Source organism: Apteryx rowi, unplaced genomic scaffold (genome assembly GCF_003343035.1).
Source record: "Apteryx rowi isolate R43461 unplaced genomic scaffold, aptRow1 scaffold_378, whole genome shotgun sequence".
Lineage (NCBI taxonomy): Eukaryota > Metazoa > Chordata > Aves > Apterygiformes > Apterygidae > Apteryx > Apteryx rowi.
This window is the reverse complement of record NW_020450285.1, coordinates 697849-716767: the sequence shown is the minus strand read 5'-3', so window position 1 is coordinate 716767 and position 18919 is coordinate 697849. Positions and strand designations below refer to the sequence as shown.

Sequence of the window (18919 nt, the reverse complement as noted above, 5' to 3'; positions counted from 1 at the left end):
GCCAGATGAACACAGCTTTATGGGAGAGAAATGTTTCACACATTAGGAATTTCGCATATCAGTCTCATAAGAAACATAGATACAAGGGCAAAAATTTGATATTAGAGATTTATGTATAACCATTTTCTCGTTCTCCACTCATTTCCAACAGTATAAATCAGAAGCAATTCCTAATCTTTATGGGATTGCATCAGTTACTAGAAAAAAAACAGAACTGGGCTTTTGTTCTTTAAAGGAGAGTTCAGAGTTCAAAAGACACTATGTAGATTAATTCTGAAGTCTTAGGTGAAGGTCCAGTATCTAGTAACAACTGTGCTTTGATTGAACTTGAGACTCTAATGATCAACATGGGAAATAGAGAGGACTGTGTACGTTTATTTAAATGTATTTTTCTTTATATAGTTCAAAGGCACAACATTACTCAATAAATAAGCTAAATAGCATGCAATAAGGTCTTAACAGTTAATGCCTCACAGTGCGTTTCTACCAATGATCTATGTACTGCTGCAAGGAAGAAAAGAGAAAGTTTACATCTTAGGACATATTTGATCAAATAAACAATGCAGGCATTATGTGCTCACAGTAAATAAACTCAAGACACATTAGTCATTTTAGGAGCTTCATTAGGTGTACTAAGTAACAGAAAAGAAATTACACAATTCCAGTGAAACAACTCAGATTTCTAAACAGAATATCGTAACTCAGTGCAAACTGATGATGATATTTATAAATTGTTTGAAGAACTTCATTAGCTGCTCACATGTGTTATGTCAGCTGTATAGATGTGTACATTGTTATGAAATAGTTTAAGGAAATATAATGGTCTCAATTTTTAAAGAATTGTAAATAGTTCTGCTTCCAGTATTTTACATGAAATAGGAAGGGTTTTTTAAGGATGGTTACTTCAAAATTTTTGAAAATTGGACCCCTGGTATGGCATACCAGACTAGATGAAAGAAACTAAACATTCTAAATCACTAATGAACTGTGAAATAGTAGAGAAATATCATTTATGTGGTGCAATTTGACCTGAACTCTGAAATATCTCAGGTTCTTTAGCATTTGTTTTTTTTTGAATTGTCTCTTGAAAAAATACAAATACTAACAAGATAATTCCTGTTTCATCTCTCAGATGGCCTCCACATGGAAAAGTTTACTAATCTGCAGAAGAAATAGTGTTTAAATAACTTTTTATTTCAATATTATTTTTCTTCTCAGCTTGTGGTTTGTTTGACATTACCAGCTTGATTGGGATTCTCTGTAACGAAACCAGGAAACTTCAGCAAATATTCTTTACTGCAGAGTGCTATACTTGTGATTTCTGTTTTGATTTAACAACCTTCTGTCTTCTGCATCAACTTATTACTATGGGGAAAACTTCAATAACTTGGACATTACAATTTTTTTTTCCTTTTTGTTCACAGTTCCAAAGACACCTCCAGCTAATGTAAGTGGCAGAAGTGGAAGGCGACATGAATTAGTAATAGCATGGGAGGTAAGGGACTTTTTGATTAAAGTACTTGTTTCATGTTTACTTCTTTGAGGGTAAAGTAAGGAGTACTGTACTGGGGTTTCCCTACAGCAAATATTGGCAAGACATGAACACGAAATACTGTTCTATAAATGTGTTCCAAAGTTTCAAAACAGTGTGCATTTCCGTCTGTTTTGAGTAGGGAAGATTAGGGTGAACCTACCCCACCCAGCAGCAGCTCCAGTTATGCTAATTTATCACTCTTTCCTTCTCCATTGACTGCTTAGTTTGATTTGACTTTCTTGGCTCTTATGTGAATGCTACATCAGATGAAGTAGCTAGAGGAAGAGAGGGAAACCTTTATAACACTTTTTTTTTTTGATTGAAACAGAATAAATGTTTTGTATTGTTTCACAAAAATACAAAACTAAAGACCTATAACACATCTTTATTTAGAGAAGATATTTGTGATGCAAGATGTAAAACAGATGTATGATTGTGCCAATGGGCGACTGGCAGGAGGGAGAGGGGGAGGGGACAGTTTTCTCTGCTTCATATTTTGGTCATATATAACACAGCAGAGCAGAGAGACTTTTCTTGAGGGGAGTTTTCAAAACCTTTAGAGTCATCATAAAAAGTTTCAGATTCAATAAATTTTACAAAAAAAAGTTCCATCAAATAAAGATTGGGGGGGGGGTCATAAAAAAAATTTGACTCAGCCATCTTCAGGAGTGATTTAGTTGGTAAGAGACACAAAATTCTAGCTAACTACTGAAAGTGATGTATTTTGAAACATCTGAAGAGGATGCCCTATGTTCGCACATCTGTCTTCCTCAAGACCTGAGACAGCTGAGGCAAATCAGCATTGATCTGAGTTTGATTAAAGTTGCCAGACACTAAGCAGCAGCATCTCCGCAGCATCTCTCCAATCAGGAGAGAATTTGTTGAATCTCAAACAAAAACAAAAAGTCTTCTTCCAAAAGAAACCAGAGATGCAAAGGAACAATACGCATTCAGGGTGACCCACCCTGCAATAGAGGTACAGCAAACAGTTAAGAATTACTAATTGGTGTAATATAACTTTCAGTATACTTTGACCATTTCTAATTATAGTCACTATCTCTCTTCCAGAAATGAGAGGCAAAGGTAAAAGACAAAGCAAAACACACAAAAAATATATAATTAGAAATAAATGTTCAATTTTCTGCTAAAGAACTAATATTGGCACACTGGGTAATACACTGTGAATAGTATCAGCAACTCACTACAGACTACTGTGCTCACAGCACTGCTGTGCTCTCTGGTAAAGTCACTGCATTTCTATAAGGCACAACCACAGTGCAAGTTAGCCTAGCTCCAGCACAAATGAATCTCTGTTTTTGCAGGATCCAAAAGTCTAAATTGGACTTACATAGGGAATAGGAATTCAACAAAGTAAGAAGATTGAAGAGATGCTGAGATGGTATATGGGTGTCTGGGAATAATTCAGAAAAAAAGGCTAATTAGCATAGGCAGAATTATACTCAGCCAGTTCAAATAAAACTTTAATCACCTAAAATTGATTCACAGATCATGCATTTCATGTTTGCAGTGAAATCCCAAGGCTCTATTTCTCATTTATTTCTTTTCTTTTTGATGGTGACTGTCTACTGCAAAAACCATAAACATTGTAAAGAGTAGCAAGGCTTCTCCATTCCAACCCAAATCACTAGGCTACAAAGTCTGTCTCCTTTTTGCCTGTCTCCTTTGGAGACATGAATTTTTCTGTCCTGGATGCACAGTGCACAGCTTCAGGAGGCTGGGTAGAAAATGGTCTCACTTGGTGTAGTGAGATGCCTGGTGATAAGATACTCATGGTGTGGAGGGGGCGAGGACGCTGCATCTCCTGTGCCTCAGCTCCAACTCACATGGTCATTAGCTGCAGATCTAAGATACTCTTCAAGAGATAGTGTTGAGACACCTTTTCTGTGGCATTGGCTTTATATGCTAACAGCTATTAAACTTAACCCAGTCCATAGACTTTTTAAGAAATGTATGCCACAAATCAGTATGAACAATTCTATTCCTTGAGCTGGACATATAAGATTTAGATGCTGCAATGCTTAGCTTCTCAACACCTAAGTGCCTTTGCTGATGCCTGCTTACAGCATATGTGTCCCAGTTTAAGGTGCTAATTTCACAGCTCTGCTGGTATAATCAAGACAAATGAGAATTTTTTTTTCCACAAGTCTTTCAGTTTGAGAGTTAGAATAGCTAGTTTTATTACATTATATCCCTAAGTGTCAAGATGAACCCTTGACATAAATCATTAAGGCTTGACAGCCCATTTGGATACAGAAGATAGACAGGGTGGCACCTAAATCCCAATAGGGTCCCATTGTAGTCAGTGTCACTCACATCATATTTTTAGGATTGAGGCCTTAACAAGATGTTGCTCTGTATTTTTAACAAGGCCATTGGAAGTAGCTATTCAGCTAGCAGATCACTAGTTAAAGCATTTATCAAGATGTGGGAAGTACAAAAGCAACATCTCTCTGAGCCCAAGAGCTAATTCATTCCTGGGGCAGTGACCTAACCATGAGGACTAGCTGAAGAAATGCTCTTTCTAGGTTTCTCTTCAGAAACAGTTGTCCCTCTGTGTTACCAAGCATGACTGATAAAATCCTATAATGCAACTGGAAGGGATCACCCAGACACAAGCAGCCAGCTTATATTCAGTCACTAAATGATTGCTTTCTAAATGCATAAGACCACATCTGATCATTATTTGAACTTTCTATTTTAGCCAGTGTCAGAAGAGTTTCAGAATGGAGAAGGATTTGGATATATTGTAGCTTTCAGACCCAACGGAACACGAGGTTGGAAGGAAAAAATGGTGACATCTTCAGATGCCTCAAAGTTCATCTATAGAGATGAAAGTGTGCCACCTCTGACTCCTTTTGAGGTGAAAGTTGGTGTTTACAATAACAAAGGAGATGGTCCATTCAGCCCTATTGTGGTCATCTGCTCAGCTGAAGGAGGTCAGTTCAACATACAGTAAAATTTAATTGTATGTTATATCTATATATAGCTATTTTTACATAATATGTCCTATTATACCATGCAATTTCAATCATAGATTTCAAATTCTTTGCAGAAGTAGTAAGTATCATCAGTGCTGCTTTGCAGAGAAGGAGGCGAACTAACTTGCCAAAGCTTGCCCAGAAAGCATTAAAAATTTAGAAGGAGAAATCAAGCCACGTCAGTCCTAACAAAAAAGTCTCTTGTAAAGGAGCTTCATGCCTAATATGAAGTCTGTAGCCTTAACTGACCAGCTGGGCTGGTCAAAAAATGAGCAAAGGAAGACTGATTCTTTCTATTGTGTGTGAAGTTCATGATACTTTTTTTTCATGAGTTAATCTGACAACAATCCAAAGATTATATAAATTCACTTATGAATGTTCATTTTCTGGTTAATGGATACCAAAATTCCACAGAATGCAATTTTGGTCTTATTTTTATTTATTTTTTCTATTATTTTCTTTTTTATTTTATTAGCATAGAAAGTTATGAATTTACATTCGTGGCCAAATATTCAATGTGAATTATATGAGTAGTTCAAAAACACAAATGGAAAATATTTCTGGAAAATTGCTATGAACTCAACCCAACTGCATTTCCTGAGAAAAGACTAATTTATACTAGTAAAAGAAGTTGTTCTGTATTGACAGGAGCCAGTGTATGGAAACTTCCATACACACAAAAAGGTAGGCAAATATTTTCCCCAGAAATATTTTGAGGAGCTATACTGTTGGAAGCCATATACTTCATTATATGGAGGAATTTTATACTATCACTACAAAAGTATAGTATGAAAATGACAGTATTTCTTGTGATGCCGGAAAACATTAAATGTTATTCCATATTAGCAATGTGTAATTTTGGAGCCTCAGCGTAGCAGAGATTACCTGCTCCTTCCCAATAATTTTAGGGGAAATGCTATTTCTGCTAAAAGCAGTTCCAGTAATCTGTTTGTGTTCCAGTGTTTGCATTAACACTATCAGATATTCATATCACTATAAAAATAATTGCATTTTAAAATGTAAAAATTGGCCAGTACAACTTGGACATTTTTACCATTTTCATCTGACTTCCCTGTTCCTTAATAGACAAAACTGTGATACTGATGGTGATATTTTTACGATTTAACAATTTTATTCTCTGATCAGAAAGTTCAATAAAAAGAGTGGTACAAGAGAAAGGAGGCAAAAACCTTGATAGATAATAAATTTGTTTCTTATTTGTAATTATTATTTTTTTCTTGGAATTGCAAAAGCTATCTTAGCAAAAGCTGAGCATTGAATTCTAATAAGTAGTCTTCTGATTGGTTTTGGGGTAAAACTGGAAACAGAATAATCAGTAATACATAAATCCATTTTCTAACATTTCTTTTAAAATACTAACTTTGCAAATAATCTGAATAGAATTATTAAAATGAACTTTCTTCCTATGCTTATAGAGAATACCTCTAGAAACCAACTTTTCTGATTAAAATTCAGTTATTTGAAAGTACCTACCCATTATAGCTTTGCTAATTCAATTTCTACGTATGTCTATACATTAGACTTTCCTTTGGTAAGTGGAATTCAATGGGGCTAATACTTTCTTAGACTTATATCTGAGGAAAAGAAGTATGATAAGCTGTGACAATACACTGCAAAATTAATTTATAAAAAGCTTTTCTCAAGAGTAACCCAAGGTCCTACACTGAAAATTTAAAGCAACAATGAAACAGTTTATTACAGCTAAATTCTGAGCAATGTGGAGACTGACAACAAATATGTTTCGGTTTGTCATGGAAAAAAGGAAGAACTGGTTTTGAAAGAGTCATGGACTTGCACACTTTAAGAGCAAGACAACTGAAGGCACATTTTTTTCTCAAGGATTTCTATTGAAAAGGTGATATTAAATAAAGATTGACAGTACAATATATTATGATCCTAGGGCTGATCCAGCAAACCTTTAGCTTTACTTGTTTTTCATTGTGAATCCAATTCACTGCTCTTCAAAAAACCTAGAATAAAGGCCTAGGATAAAATTATTAAAAATTAAGGAAACTTTAGGTCACATATAGAAAGGTTTTCCGCCTCTAAAGATAGATCTACATTTGTTCACTGGCATAACAAATTTATCTAAGAAAGCTTGTTGCCTAAATCCTGTTGCCTCAGCTCAGCACACAGGCAAAAGCAATAGTTTGCATGGGACAGATCCTGGACAAGGAAGAAATTTCTCATCTGTTAAAAATGAAAGCATGTGTCTGTCTTTCCTGGATGTCTGTGAGTGCATGTTGTGTGCTCTCTAATCAGACATTCAGAGGTCACTTGCGGTGGCTCTGAGTTGTGCCTGGGCAAGCAGCTTCACACCTGGTATTGAGTAAGATGTTCCCCTCTGACTGATATATGATTACATGATAGTGGCTCTGACCGAGGCAAAAGGCTTAAAAAACAAAACAAAACAAAAAAAACAGTCAATGAGCAAAGAATCTCAGCAAACACAAGCAAAAAAATGAGAACTTTTACTTGAGTACCTGGAGGGGTTAGTCTTTTATCTCTAAGTCAGATACTCAGAAGATAAGACACTGATGGTTACTGAGGGATCAATCAAACCAAAGTAGAAGGGGGCAAAATTTGACTGGTTATAGATGTAGAACATTTATTCTCCTTCACTGGGTTTTTGAGATGGTGTCAGCTGTCACCTGGGTGGAGCTCATGGAAGACACTATCCAAGAGCGAAAGATGAAAAGGAATGTGTAGGGGAAGTAGAAAATAGAATGGAGAAGCAGAGGAAAAAAGACAATGTAGGTCTTCTGAAAGAAAGTCCTATAAGACTAGTGGAGTAGCCAGAGGAGAAAAAAAAGCAGATGTAACCCTGTGGAAAAGACTCTTTAATACAACAGAAAAGTTTGAGGGACTGAGAGACCACAGGAAAGAAAGTAAGCAAAAGATCAAGGAGTTTTAGTGAAGAAAGAGATGATAAGAGAGCCAGGACCAGTTCTGAAGGGGGAAGGAGGATGATATACAGAAGATGCAGAAAAGAATGAAAGATGTACAATTATCTGCAAAAAGAAGATAGAACAGAAGGGCACAGTAGACATATTCCAGCAACAAGGAAAGGCAAGCCTAGAAATAGGTGAAAACATAAAAGGAAATAGAAATAGGCTTCTGAGAGAAGGAGGGAACCCAAGTGGTTTCAAGATGAGTTAGGTCTTTTACAGAGGCATTTTTAACAGGATTGCCACAATGGGAGACACAGAATATGTCTGGTAGTTTCAGTAGGTACCTATCTTCCCCTTTAGGCGCATGAAGAAATTACCTTCACAGAAATGAAAGTTTTATAATTTTGATAAACGATGTAGCGAATACTATGAAAAACTTTTAGATATGAAAGAAAGCCTTGAGCAATACAAGATAAAGCCTGGGGACTCTGAGTTTTCCTGCATTTGTTTAAAACCTCCTGAGGGACCCCAGATGCGCTTCTGTAATACATACAAGATGTAATGATATTGCACAGACTTTTTGCTCTTGTTTCATATGGATTTGAACTAACTCATTCAATCCATGGAGAACCAAATCTCTCAGTTACCTGAAGGGAGAAAGTCCACATAGCAGCCTTTGGAGTTTTGTTTCTTCATAACTTTAAGTAGTTATGCATTAGGCTAGCTAGTGAGAGATGTGACATTAAATGAGACAATGCAGGCTAAAATATTTTTCTGGTTAGGTCCAACTCCCCTAGCTTTTCATTCTGAGCCCTTATTTAAATAAATAAATATTCCTTTTCATTCAGAAGAAAGAATATGCAATTATGCACTTCAAAATATGGCCTCCATGTATCAAATCAAAATTTTACATTTATAAAGTGAAATTCTGTGGATCATTTCACAGCTAAAGCAGAGCTCCTTGGAATTTAGGTGAACCTGAAAATTAAAAAATTGGCATATTTGCTGTAAATGACAGTGGATTATTTCCTGCTTTTACCAGCTGATCCATCTGGATTAGATCCTGTAAAAGTTCAGCTACAGCCGTCTTCATTGAATTTTTAAAGAACGAAATCATAACCCTGATATGAATGAGTTTATTCAGCCTTTCTTTGATTAATGCCACTAGCCCCTGTGGGAAATCGGCTGTGTTATCAATATTATAGGCACATCCCCTCCTCACGTTATGTAGATAGCTCCAGCCACCATGTCACTTTTTACAAAGATATCATTTATATTCATGAAGACGGCAACATTGCTCAGCACTTTTAATCGAATGGAGCCTGAATTCTGCCAGTCGCATGTCCAATTTCCAATCATTCACTAAGGTGAGGGAGCTGTTTGTAGGTAATCAAAGCCTTTATGGGGACAAGGCAGCTCCTTTTCCCACCTAGCACTCTATTATATAATATTGCCGGATTATTCCATGGAGAAGGGAAAGCCACAGGAAGGAGTATACAGGGAGAGAGCATGAGAGAGAGAGACATGCTGGAATAGACTTCAAAAGCCCTACTTGATTAGTAAGGGCACATTTATATGCACCTTAAGGCAGGCCACTTGCTCAAACATCACACCCCAGGATATGGAGCACCTTCCCTAAGTATTGTGCTAGAAAAACGCTACTTCAGTGGGCTGCGTTACTGGCCACTTGGTGTCTTGGCCAAGTCCCTGGTCCTCTTTTATTTAGCCATATAGACATGGACCAAGAATCTAGATTGTCTCATAAAAGGAGAACTTCATTTATACAGCTGTCATCTTTGATAGAAATAGGAGTTTTGCCATTTTTATGAGACTATCTTCTTTTTCTCTGTTTTAAAGTCCTCTGCAAAGACATTGGTGAGACAGGTGAAAATAGAAAAGGCTTAAGTAAAGTCCAAGGGCCATCTAGGAAATGGTCAGTCATCTTATTTTTGGTGTTTAGGAAATCAGTTTTATAATCCTAGTATCAAGGTGTGTTTCCTTTTCCAAAGACATCTTTTTGCCTCTCTTGACAAGATTCCGGAGGCTGTCTTATCCCACAAGCAGTCATGATATTGCACATCTAGTGGGGTCCCCAAATCAGGGACATGTCAACCAGTCCATGTCTGAGGGGCAGAGATGAAACCAAGGCAGAGTCTCCCTTGGTTTTCCTTAGAAATGAAAACAGTTTACTGAAGTTTCTGAGTCAGTTTCCCAGATCTGAAAGATAGCTCCTGTGGCTATTTCCATCAAGGGAACAAATGATATCACCTTCTTTGACTTCAGGATGGTAATAGGTAATCACACTAGAGGAAATCCTCCTTATGGTTTCCTTACTGTGAGATCCCTTTGTGGATTTTTCCATAGAAAGGAATTCTCTCAGTCATTGCTCCTTGCTGAAGTCTTAACATATTAACTATGTGGAACTGCCTGGAGTAATAAGGCAACTACCTAATAAGGCTGAGGTTCTTAGGTTCAAATGAGAGCTCAGATTTTGAGTTAGGGAAGTGTGTAAAAAATCCTTTCTTGAGTTAAAATTGGAAGCAAATGGGTACTAAGTGATTGGACAAAGGATTCTGATGGAGGCTGCTTTCCATAAGAGAGTTAAAACAACACTCAGTGAACATGAAGAGGTCCTAGAGTTGCTTTTATGTAAGATGACATGGATATCTTTAACAATAAATATCTGAGAAAAACAGGCAAGTTTAGGGCAATAAATGCAGTACTGAGAATGCAAAGCTAATAAGTAATTCTACTTTCTCTTATCTGCCAGTATCAAAATTCAGGATTCCCTCTCTGAATGCCAGATCAATGCAATTGGTGTAATCCCTTGCTCTACTACATTGTAGCCATCCTGAGTGTTGCAGATTGAACATGTTTCCTTAAAGTGTTATTTCAGCATATGGAAAAGACTGTTTTGTGGATGTTGCACACAGCCTTCTGAAAACTTACTGTGCTGTATCTTTAAGTTGATCAGGGAATATTAAAGGGATCATTAAAGACTTTTTTCCATCAGTGTGACCTCAGGAAGATACCAATAGATTTAACATAATGCCAAGATATTAATAAAGGAATATGATTATATACCGGCAACCATTGTGGAAAAACCTAATGAACCTGTCAAACTTATCATCAGTTCTAGACACACAGAATAAAGCATGACATTGTACTGAGCCATGGACAAGAAATTATATGGTCCTCATCCTATCTGAATCAATAAAAAATGCCATTTCATCTCCATAAACTTTCAGAGTCATAATGTACCTTATTCTTAAAAATATCATTTCTGTTCTTCTGCTGAATACTTACCTTCTTAGTGTCTAATATCAGTGAAATTACAGTGAATAATTGCTGGATATGTAAGAAATGCATTTGTTTCACATTTAAAAAAAGACAACTATTTCTATTCCATGTGTTGAAAACAATTTATTTTAAAAAATATCAGAAAATATTCTTTGTTTCTGTTCTGAACAATATATAAATGACCTCTAGTGAATGCTATGAGGAGGAAATGATTTCTACATTTATAGAAAGTGTAAAGGCTGCCAACCAACATTTTGTGTACATCAGAAATTAGTTATCCCACTGCAATCTTTTCTGACAACAAGGTAATTGCTTCAATAATACAAAACCTAGAAAATAGCTTTTGCTGCACAAATCTTAGTAGTACATAAAATGGAAAGCAGGGTATACCTATTGAACAGAAAATCATATTATGATGAATATATTTCTTTGTAGCACGATTCTTTCATTATTGAATTCAGAAGATGATTTGACTTTTTCCTGGAGAATATTTTTTTCTTTTTTGTTACCTGAAAAGATCCATATATATTCTATACTTATTAGTAATACACATCATGGGTGATTACCACATCAGAAATGCTTCTTTTCTCTAGAAGTAAATAAAAAAAGATCAAAAAGAGCAACAAACATTGAAAATTCAACATCAAAAAGGATGAAAAATATCTACAAGCCATGTCAGAAAAAAGTATAGGGCCCTAGTGCCAGGACAATCCCTGCAGTATGATCAGAGAGAGGTGGGCAGCTAATGAGTCAAGACTATTACATAAGGAAACTCCTTCTCTGTAATCCTGTTAAATGAGCCCCCTCGCAAAAAAAAAAAAAAAAAAAAAAGCTCTTTGATGTGCCTCCCTATATGATAAGAGTCAGGACCTCTGTCTGCCCTTCAGGAGCAGATCAACACATTAGAAATGTAATGAGGAACATTAGGCCAAGGAAAAAACTGCAGGCTCTGCTACTGCAGCAGTATGTGAATTCACTTATTTGCTGAGCAAATAAACTAAGCCAGGATGGTGGTGAAACATTGCTGCTGTGGGTTTTGTTGTCGGTGTGCAAGCCTCATCTCTATGTCATAGGTTCCTTGAACAAATTTGCAGCAATATTTAGATAATAAAGCAGAAGGTATTTCCTTAGTTCATACCTCAGTGTTATGTCTGAAAATTTTTGGATACTCTTCCCTCCCAATGCACTAAATGGCGATACAGATTTGGGGTATGCAATGGGTCTGCAGCCTGTCCTGTCAGCTCTGTGTGTGCTTACCCAGACAGCTTCCCGAACCCTGGAAGAAGTTGGACCCAGGTGCAAGGGCAGGGAGGGAGCCCTGGTGCCTGTCTGCCTATGGGTCCTCTGCTCTGGAAAATCAAGGGAGCAGGTCTGCAAAATGCACTATAAAGAGCATCATGATGGAAGCATAGATGTAGGGCTGCTGATAACAGCACAGCTAGAGGTACATATTATAGCTGTCAATGTCTTCTCTTGAACAGTATGCATCTCAGGCCTAAAAAGGTAAATGCTTCAGCAGCAGAGAGAAGACTGCATGTCCCAGATACTGGTACCTATTGCTTCAAGGTTTGTTTACTGATAGTATAACAACATAGTCCTCAAAAGTTCTTTTACCCAACATTTCACTACAGCTCTGGGTATTGCTTCTTATTTGGTATAATCTTATTTGGTATAAAACTAACTGAGCATGTTAGCTAGGTATTGTTCATTTTGAACCAACAAAATGACCCTAAAAAGTCAGAAGGAGAATGAATGCTCCCTTCACCTCTGAAGTTAAGCTGATCCAGATGTATGAAAGCAGGGGAGATGGGGGGATCATCTACAAATATTAAAGATTTTTCAAAAACAAATCAGGAGGGACATAGGCAAGGGATTCTGTCATAGTTTGCTGGGCCTGTCATCAGTGATAAGATATTGATGTAGCATGACACAAACAAACACACACAATAATAATAATCTTTTCATCTTGTTCAGTTTTTCATGTTCCCCATAAGTGTCATACCTTTTTGTGAGTATTAAGGTAGAATAAAGGAAGTAAATGACAGTTTCAGATGGAGTGTTTTTGATAAATACAGGTTGTTACAGTGGAGGTTTATTGTTTCAATTTTTCTTAATACAGAACCCAGCGCTGCCCCCATTGATGTCAGAGCCACGAGTTTGTCTGTATCAGAGATTCTTGTTGCGTGGAAACATATTAAAGAAAGTCTAGGAAGACCACAGGGATTTGAGGTATGAACACGGAATATCATAATGAGAAATCTTGTTACTTTTGCTAACGTTGCATTCTGCTAACATGCGGCGTAGTGAAGCTTGAAAAGAAATTATACACATTTTAGCATACACACAGCTAGCTGTAGAACGATGGTCACAGCTGTATTACTGACACATCTTCTTCTATTTATTTGTGCTTTAAAATCATTCAACACTAGTTCTTATAATGTCTCTTTGACACTTCAAAAAGAGCTGAAAGAACTGCAAGTGACCCAGCATGCCTCTTTCGCAGGCTGGGGAAGATTAGATATTGACTGCTTCCAGCTCTAAGTGACCAGTTCAAACTTGTTATTTACTGAGAGCTGTCAACATACAGAGACAAAACAGCCTCTGCCATCCATGTACTGTCATCCAGCAGTGGCCTGGGGACATCTGCTGGGCAGATCATAAAAGTCAGATGTGAGGACAGGAAGCAGCAGGGCACCATCAGCAAACGAAGCTCCATTTAGAGAGGGACCTGGCAATGGACCTTCCCATGCTTTGGATCTAGTCGTAGTTTTGCATTCAGTTTGCAGTCTGCATTGCCAGGAGGAGATCAGATCTAGGACTAAACCTGTCCTTGGACTGCAGTGACACATCCTGACCTTGTGGTTCAGCCTGTCCTGACTCTCATGATATTTCAATTCACAGTCAGTAGAGAGGCTGATTTTGGGTGCAGGTTATGTGACCTCCTTTAGTCCTTTAGAGTGGGAAGATTCTTTCCTGTTTCTCTGCAATAACTATGAAAAGAGGGTAAACAAGTAGATTTGACGCAGTTACCAATGTTACGGATGTCTGAAGCCAAATATGATAAAGCCAAGACTAAGTTACATTAAAGTGATTATTAACATTATTAATATCAAAAACTGAGTGTCTGGGTTTTCCCCCCAAAAATGTTCTAGTATAGGTTACTACTTTTGAACACAGCTTGCTAAACTCAATTTCTACACAGTGTTTACTTTTATTTTAGAACTTGAGGAAAATTACGTTCACTTCCAGGAAGTCCTAAAAGAACTATTATCAAGGAAAAGGCTAAGAGCTATGATTTTTTACACCCTTCACATTCTCTTGTTATTAATGTTCAGTGAAAGCATGATAGAACCTATATTGACTAAGTAATGTGGATTTTCTCTCATCTCTGGCTTATGTCCATATTTAAATGATACTCCCAATTCAAAAATTCTGTAGAAAATTAACTGCAGGGGCTGTATTAGTACTTCCAGTACACACGGGGTATTTTTTTTACTTTGAAGAAAGATAGCCTCTGAGACCATGATGCCCTAATATAGCTCTCACTTCACTAGAATAGCTGATTATCTGCTTAACTTGATTTACTTGGTCTGGATCAGGTTGAGAGGCAAGAAGTAAGTACCTCAGGCAAAAGATTTTTAAACAAGGCATGTTCCCTTGATTTTGTCAACAAGGACTTACCTCTTGCATCCTCTTCAATCATTCTTTGAGTTTTCTTCCTGTAAGTCATGATCTAAATGCTTAGAGATTTCATTACTTTCTGCCACCAAAGAAAATCCTAGCTGGACAAAACATGTTTTTCTTAACACAGAGAAAGGAGTTTTTCAACTGTTTAGCTAAATTTACATAAATAGAACATTAACTCTTTTTTTTTTTTTTTAATGGAATGGTCATGGAATCACACTTAAGTTCAGCATTTCCTAAAAGTATCCTAGGACTATTATATTTATCATCCCCTAAGATTTTCTTTAGAGCAGGGTTACAGTCCAATCAAAAGCGCACAACTGCAGCATCCTTGCCTTTATTACTGCATTTAATGATTGTGTCAAACTATCTAGACTTACTGCCAAGATGGCACTGCCTACATCATACTATAAAATTCAGAGAGAGACTCTTGGTCTATAGTTTAATCTCTACAGTTTAGTTTTAACAATCCTGTGGGCTACCTTTAAATCTTGTGACCTACTAGCGCACAGTGGTCTCCCCCAGCAACACATGCAGACGAGACCTTGCTGCTCACTGCCATCACTGGTGGCCTTTGGGAGGAAACGTTGGTGCACAGGCAGGACACAGGCCACAGCTCTCTGCAGCAGATCTTCTGCTGAACAGATGTGACCAGGACAGCACTTTTACTCCACAGGGTAGACGTAGGCAGTTAGCTTTTTTTTCTTTCCACCTGATCTGCTCTAGCTCCTTGATACTTAGATATTTTTGTACTGCTCCCCAGTGGAGTCCTGGCAGTCTGTGAGCATGATCTGCCCCCTCAGGTCTCTTGGTTGTCCTGGTTTCTTTCCTAGGTTGTCCCTGGTCTCTTTCCCCGTGCTGAATTCTGCAAACCCTTTCTCAGTTCTCTCTCATTGTGCTTTAGCCACACTCTCGCTCTACATTAAACATGTTTTTATCCCTTTGCACATGGCTTGCTTCATCCAGCAAAGGTGATATCTAATGGCTTTCCCTTTAGAGCAGCTATACATAAAGAGAACAAGATTACATCCAATAGAGATGATATTCACCCTGCAAGTGTTATCCCTCTCCATTCTGAAGCGTTCCACTTGCTACTAAGCTTTGTCTTCAATTTCCAAGCCAGTCTTTTATCCTCTGAAATAACTTGCTCACTGCACCTTGTCTTTTTCGTTTCAGAAAGATGGCTTTTTTGTTACTCCCCTTCAGGTATCTTGACGTCTTTTAAATGATACCTACTATTTTCACTATTATCCTCATTCCATCGATCACATTGATTCTCAGAATGTTCTATTAGCTTTGCCTTGCATCCTTTTAAAATAAAAGACAGACTTTCTTTCTCAAGTGAAAATGATTTCTCTGGAAATATATTTTTTTTTATAATTTGAATGTGTTTTGTATTTACCTGCTTGTCACGTAATATCTCCCTTAGCTCTATAGGTGCACCCTTGTGAAAGATGACTGTAACAGGTAGTTCAGTGGACTCTCTTCATATCAGACATAGCCCTCCTGTCTTGGAAAGTGTTTAGAGCTCTGGAGTGCAGCATACTCTAACCCCCAACAGTGACACTCATCTGCTCTACTTCTCTCATGGACTTCTTAAGGATGAATTTGGCAATTGTTATTGATACAGCAGTGGTCATTAATATTGAACTATATTAATATTTTGCCTCCTCACTGTGCTGTGCATCAAGTTTAGGCTAGCATGAAGATTACAAAGTAAATATTTCAATTCAGGGATATACAATTGACAGAATAAAAAAAAAAAAGATATAAAATACTTCCCTGCTCCCTGCTGCCTTTCTCCAGGAGGGAATTAGAGTCTTCTTCTTAGGCTACTGCTTTTTATTGTTATTTTTTCTTGACTTCTCTTTCTTTGTTGACCTAGTCAAAATTTCTTTCTCCACCTTCTGACAGAGGAGTCTTTGGAGAGTAGATTTTGCTGTTCTTTGTCCTCCTTCTCAATCACAATTACGATCAGAGCAGCCCTCACTCAGTAAACAGAAGAGTAAAAGAGAGTGAGTCTTACACTGCTTTCCTGTGGGACACAGTGCAGTCCAAGGACAGTATTGCTAGATCTTTTCAGTTCCATTTTTGGTAATGATTTCACCAAAAATCAGATAATCACTTACAGGATCAGCATAGTGGGTCACTGAATTACAGAATTCATTTAGGAATGCTAAGTCTATTGGCCCAATTTTGCTAACATACTGACAGTTTCTCCTCAAACCATTCCCACGGTGTGAAAAGAAAGGACTCTGCACAGCAAGTCACTGGGGCTAAACCCTCCCCCTACCCCCAAAAAAAMCCCAAAACAAAATATGGGGCAGCTTTGTGTTTTCCATCATGTGTCATTTTCTTCAGCTTCTATGTACACTAATTTAATTTATAAAATGATTTTGAAAGTGTTATTGTTTATAGTATGCTGTAAAACATAGCCGGTAATGGTCCCTTAATACACAAATAACGAATAGATAATGTACAAAAATCTAGTGGTTTTGAAAAAAAAAGAATAATTTATCTTTAAAAACATTTTTTTTCCTATTGTGGGTAACTGTGGGAATTGTGGACTACATGTAAAACGTTGCCTTCAACACACATGTTGTTGAACCCTATGCAAAATAATCTGACCAGCAAAATATCAGTCAGCCACTATATTTTCATGTCTCAATTTGTATTCTGCCTGTGGTCACTACAGCAGTGACAGCCACTTAGACAGTCTTCACATTTCCTGGACTTTTAGCAACAGTATTATAAAGGAAGGTTGTTTTTTTAACACTTGAATGTTTGTGCTCTAATCAACAAAAGTGACAGAATATTTACTACATACGGACAAGTAAGTGGTGACACAGTTTCAGTTCCAGCCCTGTTTGCACTTTGTACTAAGGAGTAATGAAAGGCAAAGTAACTTGTCCAATTTCACATTGTCATCTCTGAAAGGCAGCGTTAACTGTTATGTCACATGAGTTTTATGCAAGGTTTGCTGTACTCATTTGCATCTTCCAAAGCACATATTATTCCCGACTTCAGTACAGATTTGTCAGCTGTCTGCCTGACCTTACTAAGTATGTTCCAGCTACACTTTGATAAAGTAAAAGTAGCCTGTAAACTTTGTCAGACTGGTAGAAAAATATAGTGTGTGGCTAATACCTATGGTTTAGAATCCATAACCTGAAGGTTATAAAATCTATTTCAGTCTTTGTCAATATTTTCTTTGTCCCACACTTCTGGTAGAAAAAGTAAAGGATTACTGGCCAGAAAAACAGATATTTCTGAAGCTGATTTTCTTTGTTCATTTCCAGAAAACCAAGGCTAATACTTAAGTATAGATAACAAAACTGAAGTCTTTGTCACTGTAATTCCCTCAAGAGACAATAATTTGAATAACCTAATCAAAAGATCAATTTGCAATAGAAATTTGTAAAAAATAGAAAATCTTGATTACCATTTTCAGAGAGGATTACTGGACTTGTTTAAACCCTATTCTATCTTTTCAAAGAGAGATATTTTATAATGAGTTTTTGCTGTGCCTTAAATGTACTTCATCTGTTTTTACATTGGAACAAAAAATTATGTCTACATGGCACTGGAATGCTTTTAACATAGTGGAGTATATCCTGAAGCAGTTTAGAAAGAATATATGAATATCTCTACCCAAGGCTGGAAAAACAAGACAAAAAAAAGAGTAAGTAGTGTTTCACCAGCCTGAATACCAATTTACTAGACTTCAGTTTTTGAATGAATGAATTTTCCCAAACATGAAAATAACAATGGGATAGTCTTAAATATAAGTCAGTTTAGCCTACAAAGCTATTCATATGCAGATTTAAACTCCTCTAAAATCCTGAAGACTGTAAACATTTCTTACAGTGTAAGAACCTAGTCCAATTGCTTTCCAAGTCCTGATGGTATGGATCAGGCTGTAGAACTCTCATGAGGGCCTCAAGAGAGACAYGCGCTTTGTAAAGTCTGTGTCATAGTTTGTTACAACATTATTAGTTTCCTATTACCTAAAAGCAGAAGCTTAGCTAATGATTAATTTTTAGTAAGGAAATATGACTAGATCGTTGATGATATCCCTCAAGGTCAAGGTACAATATCAATCTTTGTCCCATCTCTATGCAGGAGTATGAGGGAGAAGCGAGTACCTGAGAAAACAGAAGGCAGCAAGCTGCTTTAGATAAGACCCCAAAACCAAAGAGTACTGAACAGTGTTTTCTTTCCTGTTTCCAGTCAGCAATTGTTTTGGCAGGGGCGAGGAACCGAGACTGACTGACCTTTCTCAGGAACTTATCATTCTGAAGGGCAGTCACACCAACACACTGAGACGATAAAAAAAAACAGCAGCCAAACAATTTTTTGTATCCTGCTCATGGATGGCAAGTGTCTTGGTTTCTGAATGTTGTACACACATGTTGTTTGCTCTCAGTGTTACCTCTTTCCCAGCGCAATGAACCGAATAGATGTGGCCTCAGCCAAAACCATGAGGGACA

The 18919-nt window shown here is 37.2% G+C and overlaps 1 protein-coding gene across 1 annotated transcript in view; it reads left to right on the top strand.

The window, feature by feature from the left end:
• The window catches only part of CNTN5 (contactin 5), a 195976-nt gene that overhangs the window by 166478 nt on the left and 10579 nt on the right, over window positions 1-18919 (top strand). Inside the window, exons 14-16 of the mRNA XM_026073782.1 lie at window positions 1425-1495; window positions 4257-4491; window positions 12865-12974. Coding sequence (XP_025929567.1) covers window positions 1425-1495; window positions 4257-4491; window positions 12865-12974 — 416 coding nt within the window. The remainder of the gene's footprint in view (window positions 1-1424; window positions 1496-4256; window positions 4492-12864; window positions 12975-18919) is intronic.